The sequence below is a fragment of the Monodelphis domestica genome, chromosome 1, assembly GCF_027887165.1.
Source record: "Monodelphis domestica isolate mMonDom1 chromosome 1, mMonDom1.pri, whole genome shotgun sequence".
In the NCBI taxonomy this organism is placed as follows: domain Eukaryota; kingdom Metazoa; phylum Chordata; class Mammalia; order Didelphimorphia; family Didelphidae; genus Monodelphis; species Monodelphis domestica.
Genome location: NC_077227.1, coordinates 582996821 through 583017164, shown reverse-complemented (window position 1 = coordinate 583017164; position 20344 = coordinate 582996821). Strand labels below are relative to the sequence as shown.

General features: G+C 40.7%; 1 protein-coding gene across 14 annotated transcripts in view; it reads right to left on the bottom strand.

Annotated features, from left to right (window-relative positions):
• TACC1 (transforming acidic coiled-coil containing protein 1) overlaps positions 1-20344 on the bottom strand; it is a 197143-nt gene that overhangs the window by 21246 nt on the left and 155553 nt on the right. For 7 of the 14 annotated variants that reach the window (XM_056813554.1, XM_056813556.1, XM_056813555.1 and 4 more), the window contains 4 exons: positions 13551-14706; positions 9244-9304; positions 8179-8386; positions 1627-1679 (listed from right to left, as the gene is read on the bottom strand). In XM_056813554.1, the coding sequence (XP_056669532.1) occupies positions 1627-1679; positions 8179-8386; positions 9244-9304; positions 13551-14536 (1308 nt within the window). In that variant the 5' untranslated portion in view covers positions 14537-14706. Of the gene's footprint in view, positions 1-1626; positions 1680-8178; positions 8387-9243; positions 9305-10594; positions 10631-13550; positions 14707-20344 lie in introns of all 14 variants that reach the window. The other 7 variants (XM_056813558.1, XM_056813552.1, XM_056813549.1 and 4 more) reach the window with 5 other exon arrangements.

The window sequence follows — 20344 nt, the reverse complement described above, 5'->3', positions numbered from 1 at the left end:
GCCTTATCATAAAGGAACAGCTAAGATTAATATTACTATTCAAATGTAGCCAATTAGAAAGTGAAAACAGAGTCATGGTTCTCTATCTTTATTCATTCAAGACCCTGAAGTGGCTGAGGGAGGCTTGGATGAATGCCTAAAAACAACTACAGGTATCTCCTTCCACATCCCAGGGGGTAGGAGCACAGCACCCCCAATCTGGAAAAATCTGAACAAAAGTTTTGGCCTTTCTATAAGAAAAGAAATTTGAATTTTTACTTTTTTTTAAATAGTGTTTATAGTACACCTTATTGTATAATTTGGGTTAAGTTTTTGGACATAGGTTACATGTAGACCAATGTTAAGTAAAAATACTGTATGAAAAAATGTTTAAAATACAAATATGAAAAAATTACTTTAAATGAAATAAATTGAAGGGGACATACTTGCATGCATAAAAAGATATTTAAAAAATTTAAAAGTACATACATTTTATACATTTATGAGTTACTAAACTTTTAATGATCTAGCCTTTGGGTGTCATCTGCTGCCTTATGCCTTCTTTTTGCAAACTAACCTTATTTATTTAACTTTAAAAAAGAAATTGTGTATATTTATTCCATAGTGTTTATTTTTTAAGTGAATTTTTTTTATCTTACTTTTTATAAGTAAATCTTATAAAGCCAAAACCCAAATAAACAATTGAAAAATTACATGCTTTCATCCGCATTCTGACTCCAACAGTTCTTTCCCTGGAGGTGAACAGCATTCTTTGTCCTAAGTCCATACCTCAGAATTGTCCTGAATCATTATATTGCCAATAATAGGTAAGTCTTTCACAATTGGTCATTCTACAATATTACTGTTACTGTGTACCATGTTGACCAGGTTCTGCTTAGCCCTGGTTCTGCTTATTTCACTCCGCATCAAATCACTTAGCTCTTTCTGAAATCATCCGTTCATCATTCCTTAGAGCACAATAGGATTCCTCACCATCATATGCCACAATTTGCTCAGTCATTCCCCAGTTGATGGACATCCCCTTAATTTCCAATTCTTTGCCACCACAAAAAGAGCAACTATAAATATTTTTATAGGAACAAGTCTACCCTTTTTTTTGGCCTCTGGGTTACAGACCCAGGAGTAGTATCATAGGATCAAAAGGTATGCACCATTTTATACCCTTTGGGCCTTGTTCCAAATTGCCCTCTAGAATGGCTGGATCAATTCACAGCTCCAAACAATGCATTAGTGCCCCAATTTTGTGAAGTCCCTTTCAGTTACCAATTTAAGAGCCAATCTGAAATCTCCGTTCCCTGGTTAACTATGGAATAACAGCAGTGGTTATTGACCATGCTTTTTGGGGAGGTCTTCTTAGAGGAATCACCCAAAAAACCAGGCTCTCACTCATCAAGAGGTCCCCTACTGTCTAGGCCCGGCAGAACTCTGTATTAGGGAATAGCAACTCTCTGGGAAACATGTCTGCCCTTCCTGACTACACAGGACCAACTCTGAAACTATCCCCACCCCCTACCCTGCCCCTTCAGCCTTTCTGCCTTCACTCAGAAAAAAAGGTAAGTTGGATGAGGACCCCCCTCCCCCACCTGGTTTTGTGAAAGCCCAACATCGACTTCGTTCTTAACATACCGGGACACTGGAACCATCCTTCTCCATCTTCTGGCAGGTATCCTTTTCTAAACCTAAAACCATAGAAAACCATTATTATGGGTATTTCAGAGAATCTATCCTTTGCATCCTTAAGGAGAATTGTTTAAAATGGGGTTTTTATCAAGAGGTCTGGGAACTTGTATTTTTAACAATACTTTGATAACTATATTCTAATATAATTGATTTCTGTTATAATTCAGCATATTTTATGTGTTTAAAAATTTGAGGACCTGCTATGGCTCTCCAGGTTACCAAAAGGGTCTGTGACCAAAAAAAGGTTAACTACTCCCACTTTAAAAGCATCCTTTATGAAACTCTAGTTTCATCAGAGCCAGGATATATGATAATATAAAACAAAAAGGCTGAACTGTAACTGAGGAGTTGGTGTCTTTTCCCATTACTTTTTCAGGCTGGAGGAGGGAGGGTGTGTGTTCACAAATGGCAGAGAGACAATTCTCACTTTACCTAAGTGGACCACTCTGCAAATCTCTACATAATGTGAATGTGGGGGAGGGAGGGAGGGAGGCAGGAAGTGGCTTAAGGAGACTTGGAGAAGCGAGGAGGAGGAACACCAAAGGGCCAGGGCCAGCCCTAAGGGGGCCTGGCAAGAGGAAGAACACACAGGGGCAGACAGACACAGACAAGAGAGGATGGGCAATGTGTGGGAGTCAGGGACAGACATGAAGTATTCAAGCACAGGTGGGGGGGCTGGGAGGGGGGAGCAAGCAGAACAGAACCAAGCCCCCAATCCAGTGGCAGCAGTGGTAGTCTCTCTGTGCTTCTGATCTTCTGCTTTCAATGGAGGGTTTTTTTTCGTTTTTTTTTGTAGTTTTTCATTTAGTGGAGGAATGGAAGGCTGTGGAGCATAAAATCAGGGGGGCAGGACTGAAAAGAATACAGTACTGTAAAGTTAACACAGGTGACTTTTTTGGAATGTGAATTTCTTTCAAATTTCTTTACATGAAGTTGGAGCTGTCTTATCTTCAAAAATTTTTTTGATGCTTAGATGAGTTTTTCTCTTTCTCTTTATTTTAAAGGAAAAAACATTTTTTTGTATGTGGGATAGCTCTCTAAGAGAGGAAGGAAAACAGGGGGAAAGGACTAAAATATGCTAATAAATATAATATGCCCATAAAATCTATTGTAAAAAAGGAGAAAGACAGAAAAGTGAGTGGTCGCCTAATTTACGATCCTATTTGGTACTAAAAGTCCAAGGAAAAACTGGTTTGCAGTGGTTAGTCAAGAGCCTTAGGAGAGGCAAGGCTGCCATCTAGTGTTGGTCAGGAAAGGTGCACCTCCAGCATCAGAAACTGGCAGAAGCACAAAGATGAATATTATTTTATCAGCAAGTCTGGGTGAGTTTTTTTTAAGCTAGATTGGACCCCAGGAGTGATGTAGACCTGGCTGATCTTGAAAGAAGTCTGTATCTAGTGAGGAAATAAATAATAGCCAAACACAGAAATGTGGTTCAATGTTCTATATCATAGAAATTTATGCTTATATCCAATGGGCTGGTGATCTAGGTTCAAATCCAGCCTCAGCCACTTCCTAGCTGTGTGACCCTGGGCAAGTCACTTGACCCCCACTGCCTAGCCCTTACCACTCTTCTGCCTTGGAGCCAATACACAGTATTGACAGAAGGTAAGGGTTTAAAAAAAAAAAAGAAGATGGGATTTAGCTATTTCCTGATCAATAACAATAGAGATACTTGGAATAACAGAATCAGGAAACTACAATCTCCACCCTACTTAGGGTAACAAGATCAGGAAGGGCTCCAGCAAACTCAAGATTTAATTATCTGAGAATATGACCTTCTACAGGCATGTGCAAAAAGGACAGACCTCTGGGTGGTCCTAAGTCAAGCTAGAGCCATCACTGGCACATGTGAGACACAGGAAGTGAGGTAGGGGACAGCCTCAGTTCTCCTGACTTCCTGTGAGGAGGGAGAGAGTCAGCTGGAGGCTGGTGCTTGGAGCTGGAGGAGCCCAGGGACTTGTTTTCTCCAGTTTGGTCACGTGAGTGATAGGGACTGATCTCATTCCTTGCCTTGGCTATCCAGGTCCTTGGGCCCGCTTTGGCTCAGCCTGAGCAGAATGGGTATTTTAAGCCCTCTTTCCCTCTCTCTCTCTCCCTCTAATACTTTCTTCCTCCTGTTTGTAATTAAAACACCATAAAAAATTTGGCAGCTGACTTGAGTGTTTCATAGCAGTCTTTTAAGGTGATTTCAATATCACAGGAACACCCCCTCCACTGATGCAGGTCAACACTCTCCTGCAACCAATAATGTCAGAAGGTAGCATAGGGCACTGAGAGATATGGGCAATTGGAGAAAGTGCAGGACCCTGGGTTTCTGGACTCCAGCCACAATTGCCTCTCAAGCCTGTCTCTATAATGTAGAGCCAATGAAGTGTAGGCGTAGACACACACGTCCCAAACGTCTTAAGCTATTAAAGCTTAATGAAGAGTCAAAGGTTTAAATCTTTGGTACCTATCTGCAAGCTCATACGTGTGGATCCTCCCTTCTTCAGGGCAAATTACAGCTGCTTCAGGCCTTGGTCCTGTGCCTGGGCCGGCCTTTCCATGAGGCCCCTCTAAATAAAGCACTTCCCCAGGCACAGCAGGAGTGCTTCGTAGCTCTCTATTTATCCCCCTATTTATGAATAAAGACAGTCTGTGCTTTGATTTCACTGGTTAAAGGAAACTCCCTCTACTGACAGGAAGGCACTTTTGGTGTGTTCCTTGGAATGCTGGTTAAGACTCACATGGCCACTGTGTGTCAGAGGAAAGACTTGAATCTGGGTCTTCCTGGTCTATCCACTGGGCCAAAGTTACCTTCTATTCATAGAAAAAAATATATTTATCCAATATCTGTGGGCAAAAAAGTTCCAAAGCAGTTACATTACTGAATGAGAAATGTGATTTTATTCAGTCATGTCCACCACTCATTGTGACTCCATTTTGGTTTTCTTAGCGAAGATCTTGGGAGTGGATTGCCCTTTCCTTCTACAACTCATTTTACGGATGAGGAAACTGAGGCAAATGGAGTTAAATGACCTGCCCAAGGTTCAAACTCTTCTGACTCTAGGCCCTGAGCTCTATCCACTGAGGGACCTAGAGATTGATAATGTTTACTTTGTCATATGAAGGAGCAGTTTCAAACTTCATCTGCTAAATGAGATGCAGAATTGTCCTAATAACTTTAAATAGCAAACAATAGTAATGGCTCAAGCTTAATGTGTCTTCAGTAGTTTACAAGGTTTCTTGGACTTCAAATTGCATCATTAAGGTCCAAGTTTCAAAATGCAGTGAACAATTTGGCTCTCCAATGCTCACAAACCTGACTTTATAGAAGCCCGACCATCTACGCAGCGCCTCACTGCCCCTGCACTGAGCAAGAGGATCTGATGCTTCTATGGCAAATCCCAGGTGGTGGGGAACTCTACCAGCAGCTTTGCCAAGAATGTAAAAGAGACCTCCCAGCAAAAAGTGACACTGGCTTTTTTCTTAAAAGAATACTTAGTCAAATGTAGGTAAGGGCATATAACTAAGAATAAATACCTAAAGAGACGCTGTCAAGAAGGGGAATGCCCAATGTGGACAGATTTATAATAAAAACAAAAAGTTTTCAGTCATATTGGGAAATAAGGGGGAAAAGGGAAGTGAGAAGTCCCTTGTTCTGAGGACAGAAGAGTGAAGATCCAGAGAAGGTAGAACTAGATTATTAAAGCTTAAAACTCTACTGAGCTCACTGGATCACTTTTGGCTTCATTCCCTTTTTGCTTTCATAATGAATGATCTCCAGAATAAGAACTGAATAAAAATGATTCATAAGAGGGGGCAGCTGGGTAGCTCAGCAGATGGAGAGCCAGGCCTAGAGACAGGAGGTCCTGGGTTCAAATGTGACCTCAGACACTTCCCAGCTGTGTGACCCTGGGCAAGTCACTTAACTCCCATTGCCTAGCTCTTACCATTCACCAATACACAGTATTGATTCCAAGATGGAAGATAAGGATTTTTTTTAAATGATTCATAAGAAACTGGGAAAAAAAAAACAGGTGATGATGAAATCAAGCCACTTGATCTGGACAAATTACATTCTATGGCATAAAAGATATGAGGAAACTAGGAGAGATTTTTGATGGATTAGAGACAGGCATAAAAATATAGCCTCATCTTCAGGCCTATGTAGGTTAGGGAACTAGATGGCAATTCCTAGAAGCACTAGGATGGATGCATAAAGCACTGTTTGCGAGCACTTAGGGAAACACCTATCACCAGGAGTTAGTATGGATTTGTTAACAAGTCAGACTGCTCTAATTTCACATCCTTTTTTGACAGTACTATTAAACTGGGTTATCAATGAAGTGAGAAATGTATTACATATTTGGATGTTAGCAAAAATCTTGATAAAATTCCTCAGACATATTAACAGACAAGATGGCAAAATGTGGACTGATAATCTAGTTAGGATGGTTCTGTCTAATAACTGGTTAAAAGACACAGTCTAAGAGTGACGACTAATAACTAAGTATCAATCTGGAGAAAGTTCCCTGGACCTGTTTTGCTCAATATTTTATTGAAAATTTGGATGAGAATATTAATGGCAGAAGTATGCTATATGCTGGGGACAATAAGGAGAAGCTGGGATTGTACAAGAATTAAATTGTACTATTTAAGTCTTAATTTGCTTCTATTTTCTCTACCAAGAATGATTTAATATGCAGACGACAGAAGGATTTGGGAAAGGCAGCTAATATACTGGAAGATAGGATTAGGATTTAAAAAATCTTTAAAGGGCATGGGATGGTGGGCCAAATCAAATAAGATCAACAGTAATGGGGCAGGGGGACAGTTGGGTGGCTCAGTAGATTGAGAGTCCAGGCCCAGAAATGGGAGGTCCTGGGTTCAAATCTGGACTCAGACACTTCTCAGCTGTGTGACCCTGGGCAAGTCACTTAACCCCACTGCCCAGCCCTTACCACTCTTCTGCCTTGGAACCAATACACAGTGTTGATTCTAAGACAGAAGATAAAGGTTTTTTTTAAAAAGTAATAAAAAATTTAATACGGGGTAATGTGAAGTCTGGCAGTTGAACTAAAAAAAAAATCAACTGCACAAGTGAAGGATGATAAAGATTTAGCTATACCAAAGTTTACATGATGTAGGAATTTTGCATTCAGTAACATAAGGCAGTCAAATAAATCAATGTGGCCTCAGGTGATAGGAGTATAGCATCCAGAACAAAGAAGTCACAGTCACAGTTCCTTGGTCTGAAATCTGAATGATCACATCCAATTCTGGGTCCTATACTTTAAGATATTGAGGGGTAGCAAGGTGGCTCAGTGGATTGAGAGCCAGGCCTATAGTTAGGGGTTCCTGGGTTCAAATCTGGCCTCAGACACTTCCTACCTATGTGACCCTGGGCAAGTCACTTTACCCCAATTATCAAGCCTTCTCTTCTGCCTTGGAACCGATGCTGGGTATCAATTCTAAGACTTTCCAGAGAAAAGAAATTCTAGGAATTTCCAGAGAAAAGAAACCAGAAAGGAGAGAAGTTGTCCCACATATGAAAATTAATGGAAGAAGCTCAAAAATGGCTCTAGAGAAGAGTTGTGGGAAAAAGAGAGGAGGATGTGATGGTTCTTCAGATATTTGTGGGGTTACTTAGTGGAAGAATGATCTGACTTGTCTTGAGTGAGCAAGAGTTGTGTGCCGAGTAATGCCAGGCGGATGGGGGTGCTGCTATCCCCTAGGTATGTGCCCATGGGGGAATGGGGAAGCCATAGGACCTGCTCACTACTGGCTGGGCACCACCATCAGTGTCAGCTGATGACACTTAGACACTTAGAGCTGTCTGTCGTCGGTCCTGGCACTCTTCCCCTAGGCACCCTCTCCTGAGGCGGGGCTTGGCCCCCCATGGGCACAGAGGCCAGGAACTGCCTCTGTTGGGGGGGGCTCCCTCCTCAGCCACTCAGGTCCTGCAACAAGCCCAGGTGGTATTGGGGTGGAGGATGGAAAAGGGGGAGTCTGGCTCCAGCTGGGCTGCAGTGGGAAGGAAGGTGAATGTGCTAAGTCCTCCTGTGACTGCTGAGAAAGGCCTTCCAGAAGCTTTAAACACCCTACAAATAAGATGCCTTAGGACAAAGCTCTAGCCGCCTTGTCCTGCTTGGGAGTCTGTTGTTTAGGCTCACACTCTAGAACGTGGAGGCAGGCTTGGGAGGCTGAGCTCCCCGTCACCGGAGGTCTGTACGGAGAAGCTGATGATGGCTCATTGGGCCCTTCTAACAGGGCCCCGAGCCTTAAGTGGGGCCTAGCCCAAGGCTTTCTTCTTCCAAGCCCTCTTCTTTACTCTAAGAGTCCAGGAAAAAATAAAGAGCTGGCCCAAGTCCTCTGTTCCTGGGGTCTCTTCCCCTGGCCCCCATTAGATCCAATGATTCCAATTCTTCTAACCTTCTCATGAGGCAGCTATTGCTCCAGGCCTTCAGAATGCTCTAATTTATTAAATAAGACATAGAAGAGAGGCTCCCGTACCTGCTTCTGAGGATGAAAACGCATGATTTATGGCAGACACAGGAACATTGGAACATTCAAAGTACTCCACGTCGTCTTCTGGCTCACCTTTCACCTCGGCCTCACACGGTTTCTGACTGGACGACGTAGAAGCCAATTTCTCTTCATCGGTGGCATGGCCATCCCTATTTGAAATGTCTGGGATCTGGGAGATAATGGCTCCTTTATCCTATAGAAGGAAACAGACGCTTAGCCCAGGGTAGGGGAACACGCAGAGGAACGCACACTTCTGTGGGTCCTCCTCAACCAGCGAGGGCTCCTGGTGTACCAAGGATCTCGCTCGGTGCCATTCTTTTCTATTCCTTTCTATATAGGACCTATCCAACATACTGGAGACCTTTGAGCAACTTCTAAAAGTCCGTGGGCACCAAATCCGTTATCCTGCACTCTCCCTACAGGATCTGCCCACCTCTTCTTTTCCAGTCTGAACCTGTCCTTGATGCTCTCCGTTAGGCCATTTTCCCAGAGCAAATCATCCTTGTTGTTAGTGCTTAGCCTGGTGCCTGGAATCTAATAGTACATGCTTACTAAAAGACTTGACTGCTGCAGCTTCCTTACACCGAGCTTGGGTCTTCCCATTCATTACCTTTTGTAGATACTTCCAAGTAATGGTAAATCAGCTATTTAAATATTGAGAGAACGGACATATTCTGCTCACCCCTTACCCCACAAACCATTCTAACTACAAAATAAACAGATAAATTGGAAAGTATACTCTATTCCTAAAATCTTTTGCTGATTTACTTTCTTGTTTTCTCAGTTGGGGGTGGGAGGGGAACAAAGAGATGGAAGTCCAAAATTAAATTTAATTACTCAGAAAATTTTATGTAAACACATACATATATGTACATTCTTAATAGTGGGCATTTGTATAAAATTATCTATGTGTATGTCTGTCTTTTCCAGGGTCCAGTTTCCAAGACTTGTGTAATGGTGGAGTTGGAACTGGCAATTACTAAGTTCAATTCCCAAATAAAAAGTTTTATCATCCATTAAAACCCATGAATAACAGACTTCAAGACATACCTGAGAACACACATCCAAACCAAGTGACTGAGTTTCATACTTCTTTCCTTTACAGCCACTCCTGGAAAGAAAAATAGGTCTATTTAGAATCTTATTCCTAATTTCTAGACTGGGGTGGGGAAGAGAGTGGTGTAGCAGACACAGGCTAGAAGCGTATAAGGCTGCACAAAGAAAGGTCTACAAATAAATCAGAGATGGAAAAATGCCTATCGGTCACAAACTCTAAATGTTCTTTCATAGGGAAAGGGTGAAAGGCAGAAACTACCACTGGGCTCATCCTGAAAAATATTCCAGTTGCTTCCACAAACTAGTACTGAAGACTAAACTCTCAAATGGCTGGAGGTTGCTGGAATTCATCAGTACATTCCCTAAAACTATAATCTCAGGACCAAAAAAGTTAATTTTTCCAGCTTCTAACAAATGAGATTTTGATGCTGATCAGAAAACACAACTCTCAAATAAGTTTTATATTAACTAGTTTGTCAAATTCCTTAGAAATAACTTGAAAAAAGAAAACTGAGCTTGGCCCCACTTACTAACCAAAGGAGAATTATAGTCAATAGACAGAATAAACAGTAAAAATATTGGAGTTATCCTAATATAATGCCATTCACATTCTATTAGTAATGAGACAGATGATGAACACTGTGTACCGTGTGTAGCCGGAACTAGGAGAAATGGAAAACAATTTAGTAGAGTACTTGCTATTTTGAAAAAGCACAGGATTTTGCTGTTGGACAATCTCATTACATTTCCATATTTTTATTTCAGAAAAAGGATACATCTGTCTTTTAAAACCCTTTTTATTTCACTTAAATGATATATCCAATATATAATTTTAGAACATACTTGGTTCATACAAAATCTGTATTTTCAGGGCTCTGCTGTCTAGAGCCATCACTGCAATCTTGGTTACAGCCTGAAGTTGTGAGAGATGCTAAGTTGATTTAATAGACATTTAAACTTCTAAAATCCAGGACTTGGGACTATACATAAAGGCCAGTTGTACTTCCAATGTCAGATAGCAGGACGGAAGCCAAACAATGGCTATCTTCTCTGTCTTGGGGCAATTAAGAAGCTCTCTGGGTCATTATCTACTGATTTCAGGACACACTACAAGTGCCATGCCATGGAAGCAAGCTCATACACCTAAGGCTAGGAGGCCAGTCTCCATTCCTTCAAATACAGATGATTGCAAGGCTCAGCTTTTTAATGAAGTGGAGTTTGGAATGCAAAGGACACAGTATCAGACTAAATTCAGAGGCGGAAGCCAACATGCTGCAGAAGGAAGGTGAGGAGGACAGAGAGCCAACCCACCCAAGAACACCAGAAACCACAGAAGAGTACTTACAACAGAAAACAGAGAAATTTCACTTGTTCAGTAGTCCTGATGCACCAAAAATAAAAAAAATAAAATAGAGAGAGGAAAGAGACAGACAGATGGAGAAAAAAAAATCATGTAAAAAGACTGGGATATTCTCTCTCGCTTGGTAGATGTAAAGTACCATAATTCTCTCTGTGATGTCTGTTACAGATAAAGAATGCCCAAATTCACGGATGTAAGTTACCTCTGGAAAATGAATGATGACTGCAAACCTCAAGTCTACAGAAACAAGGTTGGGTGTTGTGTACATCAGTGTAAGAAAAATCAGGCTATCCCTTCTAGCACCGAGTCAAGGAAAAGCATGAAAACTATCTTAACAGCTCTATAGCAATAATGAGTACTTCCAATGACCACTTGTGGATGAATGCACAGAACACTTAGAATGATGTTAACTAAGCCTTACAGAGTTTTCAGGTTTAAAGAACTATACATGTTTTCCCAATGGATCCTTGTGACAACCCTCTCAAGTAGGTGCCATTATTGTCCCCATTTTACAGATGAAGTCAGTGAGGCACAGAGCAGTCAAGTGACTTGCCCAAGGTCACATAGCTGTTGAATGCTAGAGGTAGGATTTGAATTCAGGTCTTTCTGACACTCTCCTCTGTACCACCTAACACTGTACACATTTATGAGTTTTGAGATCTCCAGCTACTTAAGCACACTGATGAGGTTTCAGTAAGTGAAAATGTATGACGCCTTTTCCAAAGGAGATTCATGTGTTTCATCTTGTTTGAGATTAGTAGTTATAGCAACATTTTTCTAAAGCACCAAGATTACAAAGCACTTTACAAATATCTCATTTTATCCTTCCAACAACCCAGGGAGGTAGTTGCTATTATTATCCCCATTTTACGAATAAGGAAACTAAGACAGAGGTTAAATGACTTTCCTTGGGTCACACACTAGTAAGTATCTGAATCTGAAATGTTGCAAAGATCCTGACTCATAAGCCTGTGACATATGCATCAGTATGGGAATCGGACCTATCACTAGGTCTGCATCCTCACACGGAGGCTGGCAAGTTGCATCCCCGCACATCATCCCATAGATTTTACATATCAGGGCTGGGATTCTCATGGCCTCTCCTGAACAAGGTGGAAGCCTCTGTGGCCCCATCCTGCATGACAGCAGAGTCTCCTCTGACTGACCATGCTCTTCCTTCTGAGGCTGAATGAAGACTGTCCTTCCTAATCTTTCCCCTTCTTAGGTAGAATAATCACTATGAATACACTTGCTAAGCACTTCATTTATATGGGGATCAAGGCCCATTAATAAGAAATAATACTAACACACAGACACACAAAGAGATGTGTGTGTATCTGTTTTGTTTTTATTTTCCTTTTGTTCTGATCTATGTATGATTTCACTAGTCTGAAAGAAATCCCAGAGTAGACAAACCCTCAAGAAGGGCTAGTAGCAGAGAGCTGCCCAGCGGCACATAGCCAGGAACCCTGGTGTTCCTGACCTCAAGCTTGCTCTGCTCCCTCTCACTGGCTGACATTTAACAGTTACAAAGCACTGGACATTCGTGGCTTCATTTGGTCATTGCAAGGAAGTAAGGCGGTCTAGTTAGTATTATCCCCAGCGTAGAGGATTAGAATTCAGAGAAGAAAACCTGTCCAAACCCATCCGTGATCACAAAACTAACAAATGTCATTCAGGCCCTGAACCAAGATCATCTGTCTCCCAATGAAATGTCTACTGCCTGACACACTGTATGTGGGTCAGAGTATGACAAAGAACCGAAGAAACTGGGCAGATGTTCCCTAGACATTTAGCCCACTCAATTTAAAGTTGAGGAATTTGTCTACATAACTAAAGACAAAATTTAATTCAAGGAGCTCTGGGACTTTTGGACATTTGAATGGTTTCTATGGTTGTTTAGCTCTTATGATTCCTAGATATTGCCACAACCTCCAGCCCTCTTCAAACCTCTAGATGATGATAGAAATAGGAAACTCATGAATTAGAAGGAATCTCGAAGCCCATGACTTGGTCAAAAAGCATGTCAGTGGCAGAACCAGGATTGTTTTGACTTAGAGCATAAGCCTATCATCCATTTTTCCCATTCAACTTCTTATCAAGACGCAATGTTATGCGTTTTTGCCCTGATTTCTAATTCTGACACTCACTTTCTATTTCTTGAGCCAAGAGTCTAGCTTATCATCTCTGAAAAACAGAGCAAAGGCACAAAATGTTGAAATGTGGACTGCTATATTTGGAGTTGTATTCTAAGACAGTGGATTATATATTCAAAGACTTTTAATAGTTCAAAAGGTGCTTACAAAGGAGACCCAAGGGAAGAAAATTTCACATCACATACAACCAAATAATTTGTAGTAAATCTTTCAGAGCTCAATTTAACGGATCCATTTTCTGAACTTTAGTCATTACTTACAAAAAAACGATATATCACAAAACCCCTAGGCTATTGATTTGTAGGCATTCTTGCATTGCATTTTGTCTTTAGTTATGTAGACAAATGTCTTGACTTTAGATGAAAAGTGTCTGGGGAATGATTCTGTGTAGGGCTCAGAAGAGTGCTATTGTCTCCATCCTAGATATTAAGTCAAGTGACTCTTGATGGATGACCCAAAGTTTATATAGCCTATCACCAGTGTTGTTTTAGACTATTTTTAAAAAAATAGAACAAAACACACAGGACAAAAAAATTCATATCGAACTACCACCTGTTCAAAAAGAAAAGTGAAAGTTAAAAAAAATACCTCTGCTGATTCTCATATATAATAGCTAATCTTATGTGTTAGGCAAAGTAGTGAAAACTCTAGGCTAAAGCTCTGAGTATCCATCTCTTTCCCTTCCCCAACCTCCCAAGTTGAGTAAGTGCCCAAAGTTCTAGCTGGCTGCCAGCCTCACAAGCAGAGAGAAAAACAGAACTAACCCAGCACCCACCCTCACTCACGTTATCAAACGAGACTTTGCCTTGTTGGGGGAAGCTGCCCCTTTCTTCACTTCCTCACCCTGTACTTCATACAGCTGAGATTCTAAGATTTCATTAGCCTGATTACCATCTGAGGAGCAAAACTTAGCTGGCCCATAGTTGCTTAAGGTCTTCATTGGCTTAAAGGGATCCATGGAATCATCAAGATTATCTGGGTCAAAGTGATATGACCCCTTTGGGAGGGGTGGGGAGTTCTGCAACGTGGAGCTGCTCCCAAAGGCATTAAAGCTTGGGTCATCCCATTGGTTGGGCTCTTGCTTAGAGGAGGCTTTTTGGACAGGAATTTCTTCTTCCACTAGGCCTGCAGGCTTTTCCAAACTTTTGACCATGGCTGGCTTGTTAACTCCATCTTTCTGTGCCCTCACAGCCAACTTGCTAACTAGTTTCTTGCCTCCAGGTGCAGGTTTCTTAGGAAGGGGCTTCTTAACCCCGGTGCCCTCCAAGCCATCTGTGAAATCGAATTCCAGCTTCAAAGGTGAGTCCCTGGATTCCTCCAGCAGTTCCACCCCTGAATCACTGGGATCTGCATTTGAAGAACTTATGGTTTGCTTCACTGCAAGAGGAGAATTGGGGATCTTGGAACCTCCTAGCATGAAAGGATTTGTACTTTCATCAAGCTCATCTGGATTGAACTGATAGGATGCTTTGGGGATTGGGTGGTCCTCCACACCAGGATCAGTTTCTAAGGATTCTCCTCCAGTTGTTCTCATCCTTAGCGAGACTGGTTTGGGTTTCCGAAGCTTGCTTCTGCTGGACACTGATTCTGGAGGCAAGGTTTTGGCCTTTGACTCGGTATCCTTGGAAGCCTCTGGGGTGAGTCCCATATCGTCTTCTGCCAAGAAGTTGTCTTGTATGGCTGCTGATTCATTGGAGGACAAATCCTGACCAGAAGTTGCAAGAACTTCAGGGATATCTTCAGGCTTCTTAGCATCCAAAGGCGATAGCATCACTGAGGACACTTGGCCAATTTCAAGGTCAGTTTCCGTACTAGCATGCTTGTCGGCAAGAGAGGCCAGGAGGTGTGGTGGCGCCTCATTCTCGGAAGGCCCGGGACATGCCTCGTGGGAATGATTTTCAGGTACTTCAGCAACCAGCTGTTCATCAAATTCCTGCAGTCCTGAAACAAAATACAAAAAGTAACTTTTTAAAGGTATATTAATGCTAGTGAAGGTTTATGTATCACTTAAATGTCATATATAAAAAGAGAGGCTTTCTATCCCATTCTTTTTTTTTCCCCTACAGAAAAGAAAGTCCAGAACATTCCTATGTAGTCAAGAATGTTACGTCATACTTCCGGGTAAGCATGGCTTCAGAGTAGACACTTGCTTCCTTCTCCTCAGACCCAATGACACAGACAACTGCAAAAGACCCTCCCAAAATAAAAAACAACCATCCTCATAAGAACGGAAAGACCCCACAACAAGGCAAAGCTCTTAAGGTAGGTGGGATTCCGGCACCTCCACAATATAAGGGAATGAAAAGCTGACCCACTATCCCCTCCCCCACCAAACAGCAGGAGCTAGAGTTAAAGTCAACACTGGCCAGAATCAACAAGTATGGGAGGGGCACCCCAGGACTGAACAATGGGCACCCCCAGGTAGGGGACCTGAATAAGATGAGGTCCTTCTCCTGAGAAAACTAACCCCCGAAACCCCGGCAGGTGGGCTGGGGGAGCACAGATCTCAGGCTCCCAGAACTAGCGCACTATAATCAGAGTGCGCGAAGGGATCCCCTGACGAGAGCAAGGGGCGCCTACAGGTCTTGGGAGTTAGCTAAGACCACCAAAGATTTTCACCTGAGAGCATTAACTCCCGAAACGTCTGCAGGAAGGGGAGGGCAGTCCTTGGGCCTCCCCAGGATGACAGTGCAGCTGCAAAGAACCTAGAATTAGCCTGAGACTAAAAGCCTTGACCATTAGACCCTTATACTGAGAGCAAATACTACTCATTCAGATTTCTGACTGGAAAGGGGAGGAAGGAGGAAAAAAACAAACAAAACACAGAGATGGCAAACTGTGCCCAACACCCCAATACCAAGAAAAGCAAGAAGAAGGGGGGTGACTTTGGATACATTTTATGGAGGGAAAACACAAAAAAACAGGAAACAGCAGAAGAGGAAGCACAAACAAATGCTCCAAAACCTTCCAAAAGAAATGGAAATTGTCCACAAGCTCTTGAAGAATTTAAATTGGAAGTTATCAAAAAGATGGAAGCCTTCTGGCAGGAAAAATGGGAAATAATGCAAAAGTAACTTGGCAATCAGAAGCACGAAAAAACACAACTACAGAAACATCTTGAAGCATCAAATAGCAGGATAGAACAAACTGAAAAGGAAAACCAGGCTTTAAAGGTCAGAATCAGGCAACTGGAAGACAATGATCTTGCAAAAGAGCAAGAATTAATAAAGCAAAGCCAAAAGGCTAAGAAATTACAAGATAACATAAAATATCTCACTAACAAGGTGACAGACCTGGAAAATAGAGGAAGGAGAGACAAACTGAGAATAATTGGCCTACCAGAAAAGCCAGAAATAAATAGTAATCTCGACATCATAATACAAGATATCATCAAAGAAAATGGCCCAGAGATTCTAGAACAAGGGGGCAATACAGGCATTGAAAGAGTTCACGGAACACCCTGTACACTAAATCCCCAAAAGACAACTCCCAGGAATGTAATTGCCAAATTCCAAAGCTTTCAAGCAAAAGAAAAAATCTTACAAGAAGCCAGAAAAAGACAATTTAGATATAAAGGAATGCCAATCAGGGTCACATAAGACCTTGCAATTTCTACTCTGAACAACCATAAAGCACAGAACATGATTTTCAGAAAGGCAAAAGAGCTGGGTCTTCAACCAAGAATCAGCTATCCATCAAAACTGACTATATACTTCCAGGGGAAAGTATGGGCATTCAACAAAATAGAAGATTTCCAAGTTTTTGTAGAGAAAAGACCAGAGCTCTGTGGAAAGTTTGACATCCAAACACAAAGAGCAAGGAAAACTTGAAAAGGTAAATATGAAGGAAAGGGAAAAGGAGAAAAATCTTATCTTTTTCTTTAAGTCAAACTCTCTTCTATAAGGACTACATTTATATCAAATTATATATATTAATATGGGGAGGGAAATGTAATGTGTAACTCTCAAAAATTGTATGCATCATTATAGTAGTTAGAAGAATCACACATAGGGAACGATTTGGGGCATTAAGACAATATGGAGAAAAGGGAAGTGAAAGAAAGAAAAAGGGAGGGGGTGAATCGTTGATGGTACTAAGATAGACTAAAGAAATAGAAAAAAAACTAAATAGAATAATCTTTCTCACACAAAGATACACATGGGAAGAGGAGGGGAAGGAATTTCCTATAGGAAGGAGAAGAAGAAAGTGCTAATTGGTATTACTTAAACCTTATTCTCAGTGGAATCAACTCTGAGAGCTGAGAACATCTAGATCCATTGGGATCTTGAACTTTATCTTGTCCAACAGGATAAGAGAGAAGGGGAAATTAAGGAGGGGTGGGAGGAGGGAGTATAAAAAGAGAGGGAAGGAGAGGGGAGAGGGGAAGGGAACAAAAAGGGAGGGGCTAGAAAGGGAAGCATATCAAGGGAGGGGACTAGGGGGACTAATCTAAAGTAAAGCACTGGTTTAAAAGGTTATAGCTAAAGAACAAAGGTCAGAATTAGGGGAGGAAGGATATCAAAATGCCAGGGAATCCACAAGTGACAATCTTTGAACTTTGAATGTGAATGGGATGAACTCACCCATAAGAAGTAGACGAATAGCAGAATGGATTAGAATCCAAAACCCTGTGACAATCTTTGAACTTTGAACCTGAATGGGATGAACTCACCCATAAAAAGTAGACAAATAGCAGAATGGATTAGAATCCAAAACCCTACCCTATGTTGTCTTCAAGAAACACATGAGGCGGGTTGATACTCACAAGATTAGAATTAAAGGATGGAGTAAGACCTTCTGGGCCTCAACTGATAGAAGGAAGGCAGGAGTTGCAATCATGATATCTGACAAAGCCAAAGTAAAAATAGACCAGATCAAAAGGGTTAGGGAAGGTAAATATATTCTGTTAAAAGGGAGTATAGACAAAGAGGAATTATCACTAATCAACAGGTATGCACCAAATGGTATAGCACACAAATTTCTAATGGAAAAACTAGAACAATTGAAGGAGGAAATAAGAAAGTAAAACCATATTAGTGGGAGACTTGAACCAACCACTATCAAATTTAGATAAATCAAACCAAAAAATAAGAGGTAAAAATGTGAATGAAATCTTAGAAAAATTCGAGTTAATAGACATATGGAGAAAAATAGGGACAAAAAGGAATACACCTTCTTCTCAGCACCACATAGCACATTCACAAAGATAGATCATACACTAGGTCACAGAAACATGGCATACAAATGCAGAAAAGCAGAAATAATAAATGCAACCTTTTCAGATCATAAGGCAATAAAAATAATGATCAGTAAGGGTACATGGAGAGCCAAATCAAAAATTAATTGGAAATTAAATAATGATACTCCAAAATCGGTTAGTTAGAGAAGAAATCATAGAAACAATAATTTCATTGAGGAAAATGACAATTGTGAGACATCCTTTTAAACCTTATGGGATGCAGCCAAAGCAGTACTCAGAGGAAAATTCCTATCATTGAGTGCATATATTAACAAACTAGGGAGGGCAGAGATCAACAAATTAGAAATGCAAATCAAAAAACTTGAAAGTGAACAAATTAAAAACTCCCCAAAGAAAACCAAACTAGAGATTCTAAAAATTAAGGGAGAAATTAATAAAATCGAAAGTGATAGAACTATTAAACTAATAAACAAGACTAGAAGCTGGTACTTTGAAAAAAAACAGACAAAATAGACAAAGTACTGGCCGATCTAATTTAAAAAAGGAAAGAAGAAAGACAAATTAACAGCATCAAAGATGAAAAGGGGGACCTCACCTCCAATGAAGAGGGAAGTAAGGCAATCATTAAAAACTACTTCACCCAACTATATGGCAATAATATTCCAACCTAGGTGATATGGATGACTATTTACAAAAATATAAATTGCCTAGACTAACAGAAGAAATAGAATTCTTTTTTTTTTTTTAAACCCTTACCTTCCATCTTGGAGCCAATACTGTGTATTGGCACCAAGGCAGAAGAATGGTAAGGGCTAGGCAATGGGGGTCAAGTGACTTGCCCAGGGTCACACTGCTGGGAAGTGGCTGAGGTCAGATTTGAACCTAGGACCTTCCGTCTCTAGGTCTGGCTCTCAATCCACTGAGCTACCCAGCTGCCTCCAAGAAATAGAATTCTTAAATAATCCAACAGCCCATCAAAGAACTCCCTAAGAAAAAATCCCCAGGGCCTGATGGATTCACAAATGAATTCTATCAAATTTTCACACAACAGCTAATCCCAATACTATACAAACTATTTGACATAATAAGCAAAGAGGGAGTTCTACAAAATTCCTTTTATGACACAAACATGGTACTGATTCCAAAGCCAGGCAGGTCAAAAACGGAGAAAGAAAACTATAGACCAATCTCCCTAATGAATATAGATGCAAAAATCTTAAATAGGATACTAGCAAAAAGACTCCAGCAAGTGATCAGGAGGATCATTCACTATGATCAAGTAGGATTTATACCAGGGATGCAGGGCTGGTTCAATATTAGGAAAACCATCCACATAATTGACCATATCAACAAACAGACAGACAAAAATCACATGATTATCTCAATAGATGCAGAAAAAGCCTTTGATAAAATACAATACCCATTCCTATTAAAAACACAAGAAAGTATAGGAATAGAAGGGTCATTCCTAAAAATAATAAACAGTATATATCTAAAACCATCAACTAACATCATCTGCAATGGGGATAAACTAGATGCATTCCCCCATAAGATCAGGAGTGAAACAAGGATGCCCATGATCACTTCTATTATTTAACATTGTACTAGAAACACTAGCAGTAGCAATTAGAGAAGAAAAAGAAATTGAAGGCATCAAAATAGGCAAGGAGGAGACCAAGCTATCGCTCTTTGCAGATGATATGATGGCCTACTTAAAGAATCCTAGAGAATCGACCAAAAAGCAAGTCGAAATAATCAACTTTAGCAAAGTTGCAGGCTACAAAATAAACCCACATAAGTCATCAGCATTTCTATATATTTCCAACACAGCTCAGCAGCAAGAATTAGAAAGAGAAATCCCATTCAACATCACCTTAGACAAAATAAAATACTTGGGAATCTATCTCCCAAGACAAACACAGGAACTATATGAACACAACTACAAAACACTCTCCACGCAAATAAAACTAGACTTGAGCAATTGGAAAAATATTAACTGCTCATGTGTAGGACAAGCCAATATAATTAAAATGACCATCCTACCCAAGCTTATTTATCTATTTATTGCTATACCCATTGAACTTCCAAAAAAATTTTTTACTGACTTAGAAAAAACCATAACAAAGTTCATTTGGAAGAACAAAAGATCAAGGATACCCAGGGAAATAATGAAAAAAAAAAATACAAAGGAAAGTGGCCTTGCAATCCCAGATCTCGAACTCTATTATAAAGCAGTGGTCATCAAAACAATTTGGTACTGGCTAAGAGACAGAAAGGAGGATCAGTGGAATAGACTTGGGTGACCCCAATAAGACAGTATATGACAAACCCAAAGAGCCCAGCTTCTGGGACAAAAACCCACTATTTGACAAAAACTGC